Source organism: Garra rufa, chromosome 8, assembly GCF_049309525.1.
Source record: "Garra rufa chromosome 8, GarRuf1.0, whole genome shotgun sequence".
Classification (NCBI taxonomy): Eukaryota; Metazoa; Chordata; class Actinopteri; order Cypriniformes; family Cyprinidae; genus Garra; species Garra rufa.
The window spans coordinates 14,313,388-14,335,753 of NC_133368.1; the positions used below are offsets into that span (position 1 = coordinate 14,313,388).

The 22,366-nt window shown below is 37.0% G+C and overlaps 1 protein-coding gene across 1 annotated transcript; it reads left to right on the forward strand.

The window, feature by feature from the left end:
• The first annotated feature begins 1,401 nt into the window (after positions 1–1,401).
• On the forward strand, positions 1,402–18,604 carry rap2aa (RAP2A, member of RAS oncogene family a). Its single transcript, XM_073845414.1, has 2 exons — positions 1,402–2,167; positions 15,457–18,604. Exons 1-2 carry the CDS (start codon positions 1,854–1,856, stop codon positions 15,692–15,694), a joined length of 552 nt encoding a protein of 183 aa, XP_073701515.1. The 5' UTR covers positions 1,402–1,853; the 3' UTR covers positions 15,695–18,604.
• Positions 18,605–22,366: the final 3,762 nt, after the last annotated feature.

Sequence of the window (22,366 nt, forward strand, 5' to 3'; positions counted from 1 at the left end):
AGCAACAACATCCGCCTCATTCTCGCCCGACTTTTGATAGAGTGCGCGCGCAGCCGCCCGCCACTACAGAGATTGTCTCATTATTGGGGGATTTTTCGGCCAAACATTTCCTTACGTCAGTGACAACCGGTTAGTTTTGACTCAAGCGGAAACTCAGCTTCAGTTCGGTGTCGTGGGCGCGGTTTCAGGCAGCCGGGCGGCTATTGGACACCTCACGGATCCGTTAACCGACAAGAGCGTCTGTCTTCGCCTTCTGTACGGAAGCCGAGATGGAAAAAGGCGAAAAAATTGTCCGGTTCTTGAACGAATCGCCCTATTGAGTCAGATCTTTTAAGCGAATCATTTAAACCGTTTCACAACGAGGAACGATTTACAAATTGGACTGAATCAATCCAAGCTTTATATCTTGCAATTTTGAGTTTATATAGGCCTATCACAATTCAAGAGCAAAAAAGGTTTGAATTATGAGATATAAGCTCAAAATTGCAGGGGAAAAAGTATGACATGACATTCAAGAAATTATGGATCATCTATAAAATTTCACATGTAACAAACAAGAGGAAACACACACACACACACACACACACACACACACACACACACACACACACACACACACACACACACACACACACACACACACACACACATACACAAAGGACAAAAATAAGCTGAATAAATAAAATAAAATGAATACAATTGTAAATATTTAATAGCCTAATAAAAAATACTAAACAAATTAACTAGATTAAAAAATAATGTTTCCACCACAGACTTCTCAATTTTAGCTTTTTTTCCCCTCAGAATTCTAACTTTTTTTCTGAATTGTAATGAACTAATAATGGCAAGAAAATGTAATTATTGTGAGATTTAAAAAAAATTAATTACCTTTTTTTGCAAAAAAAAAAAAACAAACAAACAAAAAAAAAAAAAAACAATTGTGAGAAGTAAACTCAAATTCAGAGGGGGAAAAGTCAGAATTGCGAGATTTGATTTTGCAATTTGAATTGCAATTTTGAGTTTATATAGGCTTATCACAGTTCTAGGGCAAAAAAACTGAATTGTGAAATATTAACTCAAAATTGCGGGGGAAAAAGTAGCCTAGGAATTGTGAAGGGGTAAAAAATAATCGAAATTCGTTTTTAATTATTTATTCTGTGGCGGAAACAACTTCCATAGTAAGCGAACTAAACCTTATCAATAGAATTGTCCAAATGTAAATACTGTATCAAGAAATTAGCTTTCTCGGAAGATTAATGACCAGGTAATGACCTAATTACGTCAGAACGTAAAAGAATCAGTGAATCATTCTTGAACTGATTCCTTCGAACGAACCGCTTGGAAGAACCGGTTCGCCAAAATGACTCGGACTTCACAATAGTGGAGCGGAGCGGAGCGGCGGAGGATCCCCACCCGTGAGCATGGCGGTGTGCTAGTCTATTAATGAAGACCGGAGAGAGCAGACAGAGATGGAAAACACTAATATGTGCCCCGATCGCTTCAAATAACCTGGCTTTAACGGACTGTGTTTTGATTTACTAATGCCAGAGGCACTCTGCTGGGTTTCTCCATGCAGCCTTCGTTTACTTCTATAGGATGGTGAGCTGAGCAGATAAAAAGCACAAGTTATTGGTGATTGCATCTATTCAAGCATTCCCCGTTGTGAATTATAGGCGCGTGTGGGCCGCCGGTGCTCCGTGATCATGAAGCGCTGCTGCGGGAAGCGTGTCTTTGTGCGAGGCGTGTTTATGTCCGCGGACAGGCTCGTTTAAACGCCCTAAACATGAATGCCATTGTCATGTCGAGAGCCGTGTGAGTTTATTTTGATTTTTTGAACTGTTCAGACGGGAGAGATGCGTGAGTATAAAGTGGTGGTCCTCGGGAGCGGCGGGGTCGGTAAATCCGCCCTCACCGTACAGTTCGTCACCGGGACGTTTATTGAGAAGTACGACCCGACCATCGAGGATTTCTACCGTAAGGAGATCGAGGTGGACTCGTCGCCGTCGGTGCTGGAGATCCTGGACACGGCGGGCACGGAGCAGTTCGCGTCCATGCGGGACCTGTACATCAAAAACGGACAAGGCTTCATTCTGGTCTACAGTCTGGTCAACCAGCAGAGCTTTCAGGACATCAAACCCATGAGAGACCAGATCATCCGAGTCAAGAGGTGAGATCCTATAACCGTCTGGAATTACTGTGTCGGAGCTTTGCTGTAGATGACATGTCATTGCATACGATGAAAACAATCTTAACATATCTGTCAGTTCGTCTGTGTGTGTCTGTACAGTGTGAGTGTAGTTGGGCCTCTACAGGCCTGTTGCTCGAGTTTTGATGTGCCGCATCCAGTGTTTCAAACGCACTGCTGTCTGCATGAAAGATTCATGCAGAAGTGATGCGATGCACTTGACTGCTGCTCTAAACCTGATCCACAGTTTTCAGGAACAACGAAATAGCATTCAGATGCTGTTCTCGTGTATTCATGCATCATTGTAATGATTTTGTGATAAATCTTTTAGTGTGTTTGAAAAGAAAACAGAAGTCTGGTGGCTTTTAGTCCATACATGTGAGCTTTGAAGCTTCTAGATGCAATGTTGACAATATTAGTTGTTAGCTTACTTAAAATTGGGTCTTTTACTTCCAAAAAATAGGATGATGATTATAGATAGACAGACAGATCGTTTATATTCAGGTGTCAAGTGTAATTGCAAGTTGCTGTAATTTAGAGAACTGCAAGGCTTAAATTAGTCAAATTCATTTGAGCATTCAAAACACCCTTAAATTATCTAAAAAAGGAAATTCACTTTCTAATTGTGGGTGTGTTCATCAAAACAATTGCAAAATGTGTTTTTTTTTTATCTGAAATGCAATTTGATCACTTTATTTTGTGGTTTTATATGTGCATTTTACAAATGCATTTTATCTAGACATAGAAGTAGAATGTTTTTTGTAATTAAAGAATGCTTTTTGGCCTACAGAAGGTAAGTCTATTAGCCTGGAAAAATCCAGACCCTAATCTATTAAGATTAAGGGTCTGGGATCGAGCAATGAAAACTGCCTAACTCGAGGGGCGGCACCAAGCATGCATTTGAAACTCTCACTGCACACAATTGGATAACGCCACGACCAATCACAACAATACACGCTTAGCTACCAGCAGAGCTAAATGATGTTTCATTAACAAAGTTCGGGAGAAGCGCGTCAGATACTTAGCGTAAACATCACAAGAGGAGCCCACTCAAGTCAATCAGCGCCATAGGTTTAAATACAGCTGACTCACCTCAATTCACTCGATGGTTTATCAGTAACCCTCCACCACCCCATCTCATCACTCCGAGTTCTCGCTACTCCTATTGGGGGGTATTCTGGGTTCGGGCCACTCCCGAGCTCGGAGCCCTTCACCGGACAGCACGCCAAACATGCACTACTATTCTCCGGCTAATTTATGTAAGCGTGAACTCGTGAACTGATAGATTAAACTCTTGCCATATCCAGTCGGCAAAACAGCATAAACGTCCTTCTTGCAAAGGAACGATTCGAGTTTTCGGTTTTCTGTTCCTCTTTTATATGAAAAGCCAAGTCTAACTCGTTCATTGTAGCGGCCAAAGCCGTTTCAAACAACTGGTGTTCATCTGTAGCGACAGCGATCTTTCAAAGTTTACTATATGATTCGAACGTCGCAGCGCTGTCGTCATCAGTTTAGCTCGCCTCTGTCCCGCCTACATCAGATACACCGATTTGATTGGTTCCCACAACTGCTTACGTAATGCAGTAACCTGCATCATTGCTCGATGCCAGAGTGTCTTGCAGAGACAATTCAAATTGTGCTCTCGCGAGACCTCTGGATTTCCAGGGTATAAGTCTATGGTGATATGGTACTGATTCGGGAAAGCAAATGTGCAAGTTTACGTTCAAAAAGTATTCAAAACTTTCGAAATAAATATTATGCAGAAATTGTCACCGTACAGACTAGATACAAATGTTTTGTGGGGCTTTTAAAGGGTTAGTTCACCCTAAAAAATTAGCCCATGATCAAACCAGTGTTGTTTTCGTCAACGATGACGATGACGAAATCATTTCGTTGACGCAACTTTTTTTCATGACGATAACGAGACGATGACGAGATAAAAATGGCTCGTTGATGACTAAAACATGACGAGACGTGTGTGAGTTTGCGTTGACGAGACGAGAATAGAATAGACGAAAATGTTAGTGGGTGGTCCGTCAGACGTTTAAAATGAACGGCATTTCTGCTTATTGTGCATGCCGATTAAAACCTAAAAAGTATCTGCCGCTATGGCAAGCCGTTTTAGCATTAAATACTCTTTGCCATGCTAGTAGGCTATGGCAAGCCGTTTTAGCATTCCATCCTTGTTTGGTTACGCCCACCACCTGGTGTGCAGCGCACAACATGCTCAACATGTCACATTGTTGTCACTCAGACAGACAGACGATTAACCATGATGGCGGCAGTTTGCACATTATTTCAAATATATGTCTTTTATGTCTAAAACCATTCCTTCATTATTGTAATTATTGGTGAAAATAGTCGATCCGGAAGCTCACATTGTGTTGAACTATAGATCTGCTATTTTCACAACTTATAAGTGACACTACCCAACAGCAAAATACTTACTGACCTACATTAATTTGTTAAAAGACTACTTTCCCCCCTTTTTTTGACTAAAACTAGACTAAAACCTTTATGACTTTTCGTCGACTAAAATTGGACTAAAACTATCACATATAGAAGTGACTAAAATTTTACTAAAACTAATAAGCATTTTAGTCCAAAAGACTAAGACTAAGACTAAATCTAAGATGGTTGTCAAAAACAACACTGGATCAAACCATCCTAGGTGTATATGACTTCTTACTTTCAGATGAATCCAATCAGAGTTCTATAAAAAAAATGTCCCGGCTCATCCAAGCTTTATATTGGTAGTGGGTGGGTGTTTTTGTTCAACAGTCCAAAATAAGTCCAATAAAGCGCATCCATCCATTATAAAAAAAGTGCCTCACACGGCTCCAGAGGGTGAATAAAGGCCTCTTGTAGTGAATCGATGCGTTTTTGTAAGAAAAAAAAATATATATATATATAAACTCTTTTCTCTAGCTTGCGCTAACTGTTATACATGGAAGCCGTTCCAGGCAGATGGCATAGGACGTATGCGTAGCGCATGCGCCGATGAAAAGTGCAGGAAGCGCAGAGGAGAGAGCAAAACAAAACACCGGTCACAAATTAGAAGTACAAAATGAAGATTTGTAAAGAAAAATGTCAGAGAAAAGAGGAGACTTTTCCTTTGCTACAGTAAGGAAACTTGGCTTCCTTTGTTCCTGTAAACAAATGTTTGTTTTTGGCGAGACTAGCATATTCTCACCGGCGTCCTACGTCACCAGAACAGCTTCCGCATATGACAGTTGACAATGTAAATATATGACAATGTAAATATAGTTCATATGTTTTATATAAGGATTTTTTCACAAAAACACATTGATTTGCCTCAGGAGGCCTTTGTTCACCCCTTCGAACCATGTGAGGCACTTTTTATTATGGATGGATGTGCTTTATTGGACTTCTTTCGGACTGTTAAACAAAAACGCATGCCCACTGCCATTATAAAGCTTGGAAGAGCCAGGACATTTTTTAACATAACTCCGATTGGATTCGTCTGAAAGAATAAAGTCATATACACAATGCCTTGAGGGTGAGTAAATCATGGGCTAATTTTCATTTTTGGGTGAACTTACCCTTTAAGTCAATGCTTGTTTGACTGCATTCAGGGCCATTAAAAGACTATGAAATATAAGCAACAAGTGGCAGAAAAAAATGCTAATGGATATCTGTCTGAAACCAAATCATCATTGACCAATCATAATGCCGAATCTGACATTTTTGTCTGACAAACAAACCAGACAGGAGAGTAAATTAACATTGGTGGACTTGAACTTGAAAAATATTTTTTGAATCTTTCTGCGGTTGAAACAGCATACCTTCTGATGTTCATTCTTGTTTATTTCATGCTACAACTAGTAATAAAGAGGAAGAGATGATCTGTTCATGTGCCGCTTGAACTGAGGTGCTACAGCAATCTGTCATGGCACATTAAAGAGACAAAAAAAATGGTATTTACTGTTTGTAATTTCTTGGAAAATCACTAAATTTAAATGCTGAGTTTTGTTTTATACATAAAGTACCCTGCTCTGTCTTGTCTGTCGGTGTATCGTCAGTTTTCTCTTTGCTCCACAATGTATTTTTCACTGCGTGAGAATATGATGTGTGGCACTAGAGTGGCATGGCTTGTCAGACATAGCAACAGTAATAAAGGGGGGCGGGTCTTTGTTAAGGGTCTATTGAGGTCCCACTCATATTAGATCCTTAGATTTAATTCTAGGAGCAATCCATTACCATTAGAAACTTCACTTGTCAAGTTCAGATAGTAAACTAAAAGATGATAATAATAAGCAAAATAATTGGGGGAGTAAAAATGATTACATTATTCATTTTGTCAAAACTTCTTATCCATCTCATCGGTTTGTAACTCAGACCTAAACTGTGGCGTAACTCCAGACTTCCACTAACCTCACAGTCACCCTGAACCAGAAATGCATTTATACAGACCTGCAAACAACATCACCTCCAGCACACATTCCCACGCAAATAATACAGATCTGCACTCTCACGCAGAAGGATGTTTGTCTTCAGAAAATATTGAATAATTGAATGGCATAAATATTTCACACTGTAAAAGCGGTGCATAATGAGGAGGGGAGAGACGTCTGTCACAGCGGCAGCGCTGTTTGTTCTTGTTGAAGGATGAATGAGACGGGTAGTGAAAGAGGAGAACAAGGGTTTAGTCTCGTTTACAGAAAAAAAATGACTAAAACCGATTTCTTATTGCTTATTTATACTGTAAAAAAAGCACATGATAATAAAATAATGCAATAAACAATAGTTTAACAACATCAGCTGTAACTAAACCCTAATGTGAAAAAACAGATACAAATAAGCTAAGAAGAATGGCTATTTAAAAAAAATCACTGTCAATTATAACACAACTATACGTTACACTCTTAAAAATAAAGGTGCTTTAAAGGTTCTTCACAGCGATGCCATAGAAGAACCATTTTTGGTTCCACTAAGAACCATTCAGTCAAAGGTTCTTTAAAAAAAACATCTCTTTCTTACCTTTTTATAATCTGAAATACCTTCTTTCGCCACAAAGAACCTTTTGTGAAACAGAAAGGTTCTTCAGGAGTCAAAGGTTCTTTACAGAACCATTTAGACAAAAAAAGGTTCTTTTATGGGATCGTGAAGCACCTTTATTTTTAAGAGTGTACTGTAAAATTACATGGACTGTCCAGATTTACAGTTTTTTATTGTTTATAGTAAGGCAATATAATACCAATTTATTGGTGACCACTAAGTTTTACAGCAGTTGCTGTTAAAATCACACCAGGGTTAGGGATTTCGACAAGCCAAAGTATGCAACTCATCCCGCAGTACCTACAAACTTAAGCAGTGTTTCCCCTACCATTATCTTAGGGGGGCGCCCCGCCCCCCCAACGGCACCCCCCGCCCCCCTTGAATGTCAAGTTCATTTTATTTTTGATATAGCGTCAGATCACAATAGAAGTCATTAAGGTTATCTTTCCTATAGAACAGGGCTATACATTGTTCTTTTATTAAACAAACTAAATTGCCTTGTGTTATTTATCTTATTTACACGAAGGCATGTCATTTCTGTCTTTACATGATCGCGTGTTTACAATGTCTCATCTGCGAAAACACAGACGGGATCGCGGACTCCATTCATAAAAACCGAATCTACTATAGCGCGAAATGCCACGTAAATTCGTCGATTTTTGGATTAATAAATCAAAAGTTGGTCTGTTACTTCATTCAAATCGCGATATGGACTAGTGTCTGTGAAAACTGAAATGCAAAAAGACCGTTTCAATATGAATCCTGCATGCTCCGTTTGCCTCTGTACACTCTAAAAAGTGCTGGGTTAAAAAATAACCCAACCATAACCCAGCTGCTGGGTAACTATGGGACAGAACACGCGTTGGGTTGTTTTGACCCAAGTGCTGGGTTAAATCATTTGACCCAAAATGCTGGGTTGTTTATTTGACCCAACCAGTGGGTCAGATTAACTGTGTTGCTGGGTTAAACACTACCTAAATATTGGGTTATTTGTTGTCTAATTGCCTTGCTACCTTTATATTTACCAATAATAATATATAAATCACAAAAGAATGTAAAATTATTATTGTTTTCCTGTAATACAGTTACACAACACAAAAAAATGCATCTGTAAATGTCAATTTAATGAGTTTTCATATTTCTTTTTAATACAGTTTTCAAATAGGTGCAGCTGTCACACATTTTGTCCAACCCTTACAGACATAAATAACGGTTTTAGTAGATCAGTTTCTTTTAAACACAAAACTGTAAACAAGGCACAATATATTCCTATTCTTTATGTCAACATTGCAGCAGCAGAACACTCAAAAATGAATTATTACCACATTAGAATCATTCCAAACATCGTGCCATTAAAACTAAGCCAAACAAAGAGTCCACCAGACAATTCTTACAATTTAAAACATGTTACAAGTGGCCAAGAAAAAAAACTTTTGCCCTCAAAAACTTCACACATGAAGACTTATGTCCATCAATATGATATACTGCAAGCTGGAGAAATTCCCAGGCAACAAGTCCGCTTCAATGGCATGGCCTGGAACAATGGCGAAGGTCTAGAAATGTTGTTGTCTCATCCCAAGGCTCAAATCCACCATGTTGGTCCCCACCTGTTAATTATATGGCATTTAGTCTTGCAACATAACTAACATTTTAAGTTAAGTGTATTTTATGAACATAAACACAGAGGCATGAAATAAATGCTCATTTTGCTTCTCAACTTTTCATACAGTTGTGGTCAAAATTATTAGAACACTAGTATTTTCACCTGCTAAATAAGGTTTTAAGTCAGTGATTTCTATCTTTTGCTGTAGTGTGTCAGTAGGAAATATCGGTTTACATTTCCATTCATTTTGCCATTAATTGTGATAATCCAGTGACATTTTTGTTTGCACAACAGCCAGTGCTCCACACAGGATCTGTTCTCATCATCATCCAGAAGAACTGTGATAGCGTCTCCAAGATGCTCCAAGAGACCTAACTGCAAAGCTACAGTACTGTTAAAAGCACTTGTCTAAAAATGTCATAAAATGATGCTGTCAAAAATAATGTCATAAATAAATGTTCTTTATCAATTAACCTTGATTAACTAAATTAAATCAACATTTGGATTGACCATCCTTTTGCGTTTAAAGCAACTTTTGCCCTACACTAGGTGCACTTACACATAGTTTTTCAGGTAGCTTTGCGGGTAGGTCTCTTGAAGCATCTTGGAGACGTTGTCACAGTTCTTCTGGATTTAGTCTGTCTCAGTTTGTTTTGTTTCTTCATGTCATTCCAGACAGACTGGATGATGATGAGATCAGATCTCTGTGTGGAGGATTGGCTGTTGTGCAAACAAAAACCTCACTGGATTATCACAATTAAAGGCAAAATGAATGTTTGGAAATGTAAACTGATATTTCTTACTGACACACTACAGCAAAAGATAACAAACACTGACTTAAAATCATTTTTTAGCTGGTGAAAATACAACAGTTATAATAATTTTGGCCACCACTGTGTTTATATATATATATATATATATATATATATATATACACCCTTATTAGAGCAGAAAACGTCAAACAAAACTTACAGGTTGTACGTCAATGAATGGCCTCCGGGATTCCGTGGTTGTGGGTCTGAAGACCTTTTCTCCAGAGTGGGCAGGACTTTGAAAGCACTTTCCCCGTTAGCATCTAAACCATAGGAATAATATGCAAACTGTGAAACATATTTTATAATCAAAACAACAAACTGAAACACTTTCATTTGAAGATTTCTTCATTGATTTAAATAATGCAAATTAATTCCCACCCTCATTCAACTACTGCAGGTTAAGTTTAGGTATGGGGTCAGATTCAGGGATGTAGAATATGCTCATGCAGAATAAGGCATCAGTATGTGCTTCATAAGTACTAATTAACAGCCAATATACAAGCTAATAAGCAACTAGTTAAGTGTTACTGACCATTGTATTTACCAGTTGATGTGTGTCAAATACAGTTGCATATTGTTTTTATAGATTGACATATTATAAGAAAAAGCTTACCTTAATTCATGTCACCCAGGAATGTCCCTTGCTGAGCACTGGCAAGAATTAGGTCTGCAACTGTAGCCCAGTCTTCAAAAAGTCTGCCTCTGGATATAGCTTCCTAAAGTCTTGTGAAATCTGATCAAATCTGAAAAACAAATGTGGTTCAATTAGTTTAAGGTTTATACTGGTCTCCTAGTTTGTAATGCAACACAGGCATTCACAGAGGAAGAGCCTAAAAACGCATGAAAACGCAAGACGCGTCGCTTTCTCATCAGTTTCTCATTCTTTCCAAAACGCAGCTTGCTCTCACATGGCGTCTGCCGTTGCTAAGCAACCATGTCCCGCGCCTGGAAAAAACGAGCTTCCATTATGAGCGTACAGTATATTGGCATCTACATTTGAAATAACTAACGCGCAAAAAACGCGACATGTGAACGGCCACATACACCACGAGAGATTCAGTCTAACTTTACATACTGTAGCTAAGACAACATTACATTTAAGTAATAAACAATAGTACATACCAGTCATATTGTGGTTTAACATTATTAAAGTAAGGGACATAGCGTTTTAGCTAATGCAGATAAGTTACCTCAAGGAAAAAAGCGCAAAAATGCTCAACATAAAACATATGGCTCTATCGTTGGATTCGGCACGTCGCATACATTTACTTGAAAAAATATGCCCTTAAAAGATCAATTTTTGTATGAAATTATCTAATTTTGACAAAACATTACAAAGCCATACAGTATGCAGACAGTAAATGAACTTACCCCCGTATTTCTGACCCACTCTTTCCATAAGGTGTTAAAATAATGGCCATATTCATACTGTAAGTTATACAAATAACACTAACGTTACACTACACACACACACACACACACACACACACACACACACACACACACACACACTTTATATAACAATAAAGCGATTGTTGAGGCAAAAAAGTACATCGCTAGGGCTAGGCTGCTTAAGTTACAACGTTCGTCATTCACGGAATAAAATGCCAACCCCGCACAGCGACATATCAAATATTGCATTAAACAGTGAAATCAGTGTGCTCTAAAACACAACTTATTAAAAATAAAGGTAAATAATGATATAATCATATTAATTTACCTTATAATCCTGCTTGCTGCGAGGTGCGTGACCGCCTGAGGAGGAGACGAGTGAAGAATCCAGAATGTTCGATGAAGTGAAAAAAATAAACAAACCGGTTGGGTCAAAATAACCCAACCCAGGTGTTTATAGTGAAAGAACCCCTTATAGTCCATTTGACCCAACATGATCAACCCAACTGTGTGTTTACAGTGCCTCAAACAACCCAGAATTTTGACCCAGCACAATTAACCCAGCAATGTGTTTACAAAAATAACCCAGCACTTTTTAGAGTGTATGTATGAATGGTGGAGACGCGCTTTTACTACACGCATATACTGAAGCACACGTGACGCTCCCGCTAATTTTGGGCATTTGCATCTCGCATGAACAGATAAACTCAATATCCAAAGCTGCTGTGAGTGTCACTTTTACCGTTTCATTTGAGAAAACTAGCATCATAACATGCTGTACACACACAGAAACTTCAAGGCAACCTGTCAAAATAAAAGTAACATGTAACAGAACATTAGTCTTGTATTACTTTTGTACAGTATAATGTAGTTGTTTATATATTCCTATTTAAATAATTGACATGAAACAATATATATGATAAAAATAAATATAACAAGATTAACCACTTAATTGTAGAAAAAATACTACAATTATTATTTAAATGTTAAATTATTATTATTTATTGATTTTAACAGTAAACCTCTGTTTGTTTGCCAAAAATTAAAAGGGTTTATTTTTCATTTGATTAAAAATAAATAAATGTTTATACTTTTAATTTGATTATGAGAAAAAATAATACACACAAGAATTAAAAAAAAAAAAAAAGCAAAAGTTGGTAGAGCCCTATTGTTCAAAATGTTAAAATAGAGAGTTTTGGACTTATTTTTCCACTGAATAAGTCTATAATAATGTTTTCGTTATTTCACAAAGTAGGGTAAAATACCGGGGGAAAAAAAGTAACGTTGGCTACCGGCACCCCCCCCCCCAACACTGGAAACCTAGGGGAAACACTGTTAAGTGATACTTCAGCTTGTGAATGAGAATTGTGCTATTACTTTAATTCCCTTGTTGGATGATTTTTGAGATCTAACCATAGGAAGCACATAGCAACTCCTTTGATACTGGCCGAAACACCCAAGCACTGCGGTGGCCAGTTTTGCAGTCAAGCAACACTAAAATGTTACTAAAATGGTACAGTGACCCATTTTTGGTTCATGACCCACAAATTGTGAGAATCAGAGGACAGCAGACTGTCATTCTGCAAGAACTTTTTAAATTGTGATGTCATTTGTGGCTTGCTAATAACAGGGTGTGTTTGTAAGGGGCGTGGCTTCAGTAACCCCACCCTCCTCATCATCCTTTGGCCATCATTAGTGGTTGCGGTTGAAGACATTCTTCTTTTGCCTAGAGGAAAACTGCACTGTGAGAATTCAGACTGGAGGTGCAGATGTATTGTGTGCCTCCCGTGAGAAAGTAGTATAATCGCAGTGATCATTTTTGATACCGTTGAGATAATTAAGCACAAAGGTGAGGCCATGACACGCTTTATATTGTGAAAATCATCAGTGTCACAGCTGTGTAAAACTTTGGAGACTTTTTAATGTTCTTAATGTCTCTTATGTACATCAAAGCTATTTTGTTTGATGAAAATACAGTAAAAACTGTAATACTGTGAAATATTATTACAGTTTAAAACCTTTTTTTTCTATGTTTTCTATGTTAATATATTTTAAAATGTCATTTATTTCTGTGGTGGCAAAGCTGAATTTTCAGCATCATTACTCCAGGGTCACATGATCCTTCAGAAATCATTCTAATAGGCTGATTTGCTCAAGAAACATTTCTGATTATTATTAATGTTGAAAAAAGTTGTGCTGCTTAATATTTTGTCACTGTTGATCAATTTAATGCATCTTTGCGGAATAACAGAATTCAATTCTTTAAAAAAAATTCTTACTCATCCTGAAATTTTGAATGATATTGTATATTCAAAATAGAAATATTTTAGACACACATTTTCTTTATCAGGGTTCGTACAAGGTGCTCAAAGTGCTTGAAGTACTTGAATTTGACTTTTTGAAACTTAAGACCTGGAAAGCCCTTGAAAATAGCAATATTCTTGAAGAGGTGCTTGAAAAGTGCGTCAACTATTGAAAGACAATGCATTTATGAAAAAAGGATTTAATTTTGTCAATAAGCATGCATGCACTTCAAAAAACATCATACCCTTTTTGCTTATTTCAGTTGATGTCAGAAAACAATTGAGCTAAGCAAGTAGAAGTACTGACTGAGTCACGTAAACATGGCTGAAGATGCAAAAAGAGGAACAGATGAGCCAAATCAATTGAGTCATTTATGCTGGAACCGCTCCGATCGATTCAAACGAATCAGTTAAACCATTGCATTGTGAAGTAATTCACTGTTTCGAAGCGTTCCAATCGGATTGCAGGTAGTGAATCATTTGATTCAGATCGGGACTTCGGAGCGCCTATCACGAGTCATTTAGATCGAATCATTTGAGTTAGATCAGACCAGCAAATTGAATGATTCAAATCAAATGATTCGCTATACGCAGTTTGAACTCCAGATCTAAATAAAATTCAGATCTGCACTTCAGAGTGTGGATCGTGAATCATTGGATTTAGATCAGAACTTCGGAGCGGGCTCGCAAATCTTTTGCTTTAGATTGCAACTTCAGAGTACTCATAAAACTAAGCTTTTTAAAACTCAGAATTAGTTAAACCATTGCATTGTAAAATGATTCACTAGCGCTTCAATCGGATTGGGTATAGTGAATCATTTGATTCAGATCGGGACTTCGGAGCGCCTATCACAAATCATTTGAGTTAGATCAGACCAGGTTTGTGAGTCATTTACCGAATTGAATGATTCAAATCAAATGATTCGCAATACGCAGTTTGAACTCCAGATCAAAATCAAATTCAGATAGGCACTTCAGAGCGTGGATTGTGAATCATTAGATTTAGATCAGAACTTTGGAGCGTATTCGTGAATCTTTTCTTTAGATCGGAACTTCAGAGCACTCGTGAAATGAAGCTTTTTAAAACTCAGAATCAGTTAAACCATTGCATTGCAAAATGATTCACCATTTCGAAGCGCTCCAAACGGCTCGCGTGTAGTGAATCATTTGATTCAGATCGGGACTTCAGAGTGCCTATCACAAATCTTTTGAGTTAGATCGGAACAGGTTTAGTGAGTCATTTAGCGAATTGAATGCTTTAAATCAAATGATTCGCAATTCGCGATTTGAACTCCAGATCTAAATCAATTAGATCATTAGATTTAGTTCAGAACTTCAGAGCAGGTTAAAAAAAAATTTTTTCTCTTTTTTTAGAACTTGAAATGGAAGATGTTTTTCGATAAGTGAGACCTCTGATTGAAGTCCTTGAAAATCAAAAAAGTAGTGCTTGAAAAGTCTTTGAAATGACAGAAGTTAAATGCATTTTGAACGTGTTTCACGTAAACTTAAATGCCCTTGTGAAAAAGAAGTGTGGTGCTCTTGTAGTGTACTTCAAATGAAGTATATTTTTAAAACTACTTCCAGATAATACTTTAACGAAACATAGTAAACTTTCATGGCTGTTTCTTAACCCACATAAGTACACTTTTTGAAAATTTACACTTTGTAATTTGTAAAGCTTTACTTTAATGTAGATTTGCCATGCCAAACTCTGATTAATACAAAGCTGAATAAATAAGCTTTTCTATTGATGTATGGTTGTTAGGATAGGATAATATTTGGCTGAGATACAACTATTTGAAAATCTGTGGGAAAAAAATTGAAATATTGAGAAAATCGCCTTTAAAGTTGTCCAAATGAAGTTCTTAGCCATGCATAATACTAATAAAAAATTACAAAATATCTCGATGAAACATGATCTTTACTTAATATCCTAATGATTTTTGGCATAAAAAAATCATTTCAACCCATACAGTGTATTTTGGGCTATTGCTACAAATATACGCATGCTACTTAAGACTGGTTTGTGGTCCAGGCTCACATTTAATAAGTACTCTTTTTAAAAGTACGCTGAAGCCGTCTACTTGTTCATAAATATGGTTTGATTGTTCTAAGAGAAACTGTACCTGTGTTTTCCAGGTATGAGAAAGTTCCTGTGATCCTGGTGGGGAACAAGGTGGATCTGGAGAGCGAGCGGGAGGTGTCTGTGAGGGAGGGACAGGCGCTGGCTGAGGAATGGGGCTGTCCGTTCATCGAGACGTCTGCCAAGAGCAAGACCATGGTGGACGAACTCTTTGCTGAGATCGTTCGGCAGATGGACTACGCGGCACAGCCGGATAAAGATGATCCGTGCTGCTCCTCCTGCAATATACAATAACCCCCCAACACACACACAACTCACATTACAGTAGCTTTGATAGACCTTCTAGTGTCGACGGTTTTCCATCATTCTGTATCTGCAGACTGACAGTAACTTTGAGAATTTTTTTTCTTGTCACTTTAAATTCTGACTGACTCAACCACAGGAAGAGCACTTGCCTTAGGTTTCATGTTTCCTGTTGGAGCAGGATCCTTCAGTGGGGATGAGTTGGACTTTTATGTTCTTGGTCTTATGGTATTGATGATTTTATCTGAATTTGTCACCAGGTCAAAGAGAGAGAGAAAATATGAGGGTTCTTAGCCATATGCTTGATATAGCCATATAATAATTTAAAGACTTTCTAATTGTATGTCTATTTGGGAATAGATCCCTCAAAATCATTGTTTTTCATCGGTTTCTATTCTGAAACAGAAAGAGGTAGAAAAACAGTGAGGTGACTACAGCTGTGTTCCAAAACCTAGTTCGCTGCCTACCTGGACAGAATGTTAAAGCCCAAAGTACGTTCCTTGAGCATTCCTAGAATGCATAACAATGAGCTCTGTGGAAAAATTCATCCAAGATGGTGGACGAGACTCTAAATATATAAGCATTTCGTTCCACTCTTTAGTATTATCAATTATCAAAGCGCGAAGGCTGCAGCTGAATTAAAGTCAGCATGAAACAGAAGTTGTAACCATCTTTTCTTCCCTATTGTTACTTCTCTAACAAGGAACAAAAATGTATTGTAAATCAATTGATTTAGATCGGGACCTGAAGACGTGTATCACAAATAATTTGATTTAGATCGGAACTTTGTGTATCACAAATCATTTGATTCAAATCGGCACTTAGAATTGCACATCACAAATCATTTGATTTAGATGTTAACTTTGCATATCACTAATCATTTCATTCAGGTCAGGACTTTAGAGTGTGGATCACAAATCATTTGATTTGGCTCTGAACTTCAGAGCAGGTTCTTGAATCATTCCGCAAATTGAACGAGTCCTGATCTGAATTGATGGTTCGCAAAGCATTGTTCAGATTAGGACTTTGGAGCGTGGTTTGCGATTCATTTGATTTAGATCGGAACTTCATGTATTGTGAATCATTTGATTCAGATGGGGCCTTCAAATTCTGAATAATTTGATTTAGATGAGGACTTCAGAGCGGGTTTACAAATCATTTGACTTGGATCAGAACTTTGCATGTCGCAAATCATTTAATTCAGATCAGGACTTCGGAGCTTGAATTGCAAATTGTTTGATTTGGATCGGAACTTTAGAGTGCGTTCTTGAATCTTTCCGCGAATTGAATGATTCATGATCCGCGCTCCGAGTCCTGATCTGAAATAATGGTTCGTGAACCATTATTTAGATCAGGACTTCAGAGCATGTTTTGCAAATCATTTGATTTTGATCGGAACTTCAGAGCGGGTTCTCGAATCATTTCGCGAACTGAATGATTCGCAATCCAAGTCCTGATCTGAAATGATGGTTCGTGAATTATTATTCAGATCCGGACTTCGGATTGTGGATTGGGAATCATTTGTTTTAGATCAGAACCTCAAGTTGCACATCGCGAATCATTCGATTTAGATCGAAACTTCGCGTATTGCAAATCATTTGATTCAGATCGGGACTTCAGAGCGGGTTCTCAAATCATTGCTTGAACTAAATGATTCGCAATCTGAGTCCTGATCTGAAATTTTGGTCCACAAATCATTATTCAGATCCGGACTTCGGAGCATGGATCAGAAATCACTTGATTTAGATCGAAACTTCATGTATTGCGGATAATTTGATTCAGATCAGGACTTCGGAGCTTGTATTACGAGTCATTTGTTTTAGATCGGAACTTCAGAGTGGGTTCTTGAATCTTCCCGCGAATTGAACGATTCATGAGCCGCGCTCCGAGTCCTGATCTGAAATTATGGTTTGCGAACCATTATTTAGATCAGGACTTCAGAGCATGTTTTGTAAATAATTTGATTTTGATCGGAACTTCAGAGCGGGTTCTCAAATCATTGCTCGAACTGAATGATTCGCAATCCAATCCTGATCTTAAGTGATGGTTTGCGAATCAATATTTCAGATCAGGACTTAGGAGTGTGGATCATGAATCATTTGTTTTAGATCAGAACCAAAAAGTTGCGCATCGCGATTCATTTGATTTAGATCAAACTTTGTGTATCGTGAATCATTTGATTCAGATCAGAACTTCGGAGCTTGTATTACGATCCATTTGATTTAGATTGGAACTTCAGAGTGGGATCTTGAATCATTCCGGTAATTCAGATCAGGACTTAAGAGCATGGATCACAAATCATTTGATTCAGATCAGGACTTCGGAGCTTGAATTGTGAATCGTTTGATTTGGATCGAAACTTCAGAGTGGGTTCTTGAATTGTTCTGCGAATTGAATGATTCATGATCCGCGCTCCGAGTCCTGATCTGAAATGATGGTTTGATCAGGACTTCAGAGCATGTTTTGCAAATCATTTGATTTTGATCGGAACTACAGAGCGGGTTCTCGGATCATGATGGTTTGACTTGTCTGAAATGATGTTTTGTGAATCATTATTCAGATCACGACTTTGGAGTGTGGATCATGAATCTGATTTAGATCGGAACTTTGTGTCTTGCGAATCATGTGATTCAGATCAGAACTTCGGAGCTTGTATTATGAGTCATTTGATTTAGATCAGAACTTCAGAGCGGGTTCTTGAATCATTCCGTCAATACAGATCAGGACTTAAGAGCGTAGATCGTGAATCATTTGATTTAGATCATAACCTCAAGTTGCGCATCGCGATTCATTTGATTTAGATCGAAATTTTGTGTATCCCGAATCATTTGATTCAGATCAGGACTTTGGAGCTTGTATTATAAATCATTTGATTTAGATCCGAACTTCAGAGCGGGTTTTTGAATCATTCTGCGAATGGAATCTTTGATCCGCGCTCCAAGTCCTGATCTGAAATTATGGTTCACAAACCATTATTCAGATCAGGACTTCAGAGCATGTTGTGCGGATCATTTGATTTAGATCAGAACTTCAGAGCAGGTTCACGAATCATTCGACGAACTGAATGATGAATGATTCACGATCCACACTGTGAGTCCTGATCTGAAATTGTGGTTCACGAAGACTTTTCAAAAAAACATAAGTGAGATCTCTGATTGAAGTCCTTGAAAATAAGAAAAGTAAACTAAATGTTTAAGGGGATTAATGTTTGATTATAAAATGCTATTTTACAGTAAAACAGCATTATTTACTGTAGTAATCAATTTCTTTTTTTTTTTAATTCTAATAATAATCATAATAACAATTATAATTCTAATTATATATTTAGACTTTTATGAGATTTACAGTATGCTTTTCCCCAAATTGTTCTGTCTACGTAAAAGGTTCCAAATACACAGTAAGGCGGCTCAGTAGGTTTTGGAACCAGCTTCTTTCTTTTTTTTTTTTGGCCTTTATGCTGCTTCCATTCAAAGTCAGTCGATGACTTCAGGAAACAAAATGGCAACTCTACCATTAGCTTTGCAGTGGAACAATTGTGAACAAAGAACTCTTTTAGCAACCAAATTGGAGAAGCTGTGCTTTACAACACTAATAGCTCTTCTACTGGTGCATCAACAGATAGAATCATTTATCTTGTTTTATATGTTTACTAAACATGTTGTATCATGCAATGTTGGACCTTTTGACTCCTCAGTGTGTTTCATTTACTTAAATGTTGAATGTTTGACTGTGTAAATCTCTCGGACTGCCACCACGTCTGCATCATGAACCCTCAATCCAGAGTTTCCAAGTTTCAAGAGACTCTCAATTGCACTTTTTCAAGCAGGAATGTTAACTTGCCCAGTGAATGGAATGCAGCATAAGTCCTTGCCTCTGATTGGACGTATCGCCCTCCACATCTGGACACACAGAAGTTATGCTAGTATCTCATATGGCTCTGTAGGACTTCTTTTTGCGGTCTCTCTGTTTTATCTCCTTCTTTCTCACATCTCTTCAGCATCTCAGCCCCTTTTTACACTCGTCTTCAATACTCTGCCATGCTTGTGTGGGTCATTGATTCTGACGATGATGGCTATTGGTTGACCTGTGTCCGTTTGTACAGAGGTTGCCAGTTTTTCTTGGTATCCTCCTCCTGGCAAGGCTTTGGTCCTCAAAGCTCAAGGCTGAACATATAGAGATTACGGAGGTGGATGGTGTGTATCTGTGTGAGTGTGTGTGTTTGAATAGAGAGCTCTGAGTCAGTATTGATTTTATATTTTTTTATGTGGACCTGTGCTCAACTCTTCTGAATGACTGAATGGTGACACTTTTTTTGTTTGGCACCTAAATAAAGTGCATCTGACACTCACACGCACACGCAGTGCAGTTTCTGTGTTTTTGTCCATGTTTTAAAACCTACATGCACACGTTATGATGAAGGGCAAAAGTGTTCTGCAGTTTGTTTGAATATCTGCACACACACACGGCATGTTCTGTTTTCCATCAGGCAGGTTTTGTTTATTTGATGGCTGTTAAACTATTTAGTTGTGAGAGATACAATTTAGTTACGTAACATTTAACAGATGTTTTCCATCTAATCTGACTTTAAGGTGCCGTAGAGGTTTTTCCGTCATCATAAAAGTTTTACACATGAAGACGTGAATAGAGCTTTTGAGATGATGACTCCAGTCATATCAGTAGCTTCATAAAAGCTGTTTTATTTTACATGAAGCTTATTGACACAGGGGAAATAGTTTAATTAAATTACTTGTAACTGACAACAAACTGTGAATTTCTACATTATCTGTTACGCAAGTGTTATTGGAGTATCACTGCATTACTATTATAGTTTCTGGTAATATTGAAGTTATAATTCAAATTATACACTTTTTTTGAGGAGTTATTCCATAACATTCAGTTTTAAAGTGTGTACAACTATTCAGAACTGAGCTAGCTAAACATGTGCTGAATAGCATCTTAGCATCTAGGTTCAAAACTACTTAAAAATGTACCTGGCATTTTGTTTATGTTATCCCATAAAATTGTCACTACTGAAACCGTCACGACTGAAACATCGTTTTGATAGTGACAAAAGGGGGAAATAAACAAAATTTTAGTACAGTTGTGCAAATTTTTAGTATGTTTTAGTGTGTGGGTTAAAATTCTGTAATGTGATGTGGTCACTACCGAAACATGAGATGTTTTGTCAAAAATAAAATGTATTGAATTATCATCGAAGATGTCATATTTTGGTTCAATGTATATTAAAACTAATGAATCCTTAATTTTGATATCAGTATGATCAACTTTTTGCCTTTTACAAAGAAAAATTGTATTCGAAATACAACAAATCTTATAAATTACTCTTGAAATATTGTTCAAATTCGAATTGTTATTGATCTACCTTTGAAAAAAATTAATACATTTAGATGCAAGTAAAATCTTAATAGGTCAATATAACCTGAATAAATTAAATATTACTGTTTCGGTAGTGACAAATTCGGGGAGGAGACAAATATTACAAAACTTTCTAAAAATACAATATGAGAATTAACTGCACAATCATTAGAAATGTGTACCTTGGATTTTAAACAGTTTGCATACATTTTTTTTTTTTTTTTTTTTTGGAAAAAGAGCCTTTTTTTAAGAGGTTTCCAAATCTGACTGTAGAATGGCCTATATAGTCTCATTAATTTTTAGTAGTGTTTATTTAATTTTAGTTATTTTAATACTTAATATGCAAATGAGAAATGTTGCTTTGGCAACTATTTGATTTTTTACTTTAATAAATATTTATTTTATTTCATCTTATTACAGTTAACGTTTATTTTGTTAACATTTTTAATGGTTTTAGTTTTAAAAGAGCACATGCAAAGCTATTACCAGGCTGTGTAGTACATTTTATTTGTATTTATCATTTTTGTATCAACATATTATATGGTACTTAAGTATTTCTATTCAAATGGCAATTAGATTTCTGTTCAAATTTATAAATAATACATAAGCACAAATAATTTCATAATGAAATGGCAAGCAACACACTGAATTAAACTTGACATTTTGAAGTAGAAAAATAATCATCTCCATATCAAAGAAATTGTTGAATTGTCGTTATTTTTGATTTCTTTGCTCGCAAAACGTATTCTTGTAGCTTCATAATATTCATGATGATTTTAATGATGTTCTTACCTTTCTGGGTCGTTTGAACATTTCAGTTATGTTGCTGTCAGAAAGCTCTCGGATTTCATCAAAAGTATCTTAAGGGTAATTAATTCAAAGTCCCTTTAAGACAAATCATTTCACTCGGCCGCCATCTTTGAAATGCCTCTTGGGCATGCAAGTCCTATCTCTTTGATTGGGGAAACATTAAATTCTTCAAAACGGTTCACTAAGCTTACAAATAAATATTTGAAAACACCAATGAAATCTGACAACAACAGTCTCATAAAGCTTGTTTCTAATGTTCACATACCGTTAAAAAAAACCCGCTAGACCAGCCGTCCTAAACGAGTTAGAAGGCGGGGCTTATTCGTCATATTGGGCGTTGCTCTTTCTCCCATTCATAAGTAATAGGAGAGGAGAATTTGATTAATTACAGAATTTTCATTTTTGTGTAAACTATTGGTTTAAGAATATGATATTATGATTACGTTTTTTGATGTTTTGTAAAAATCGTTTATGCTC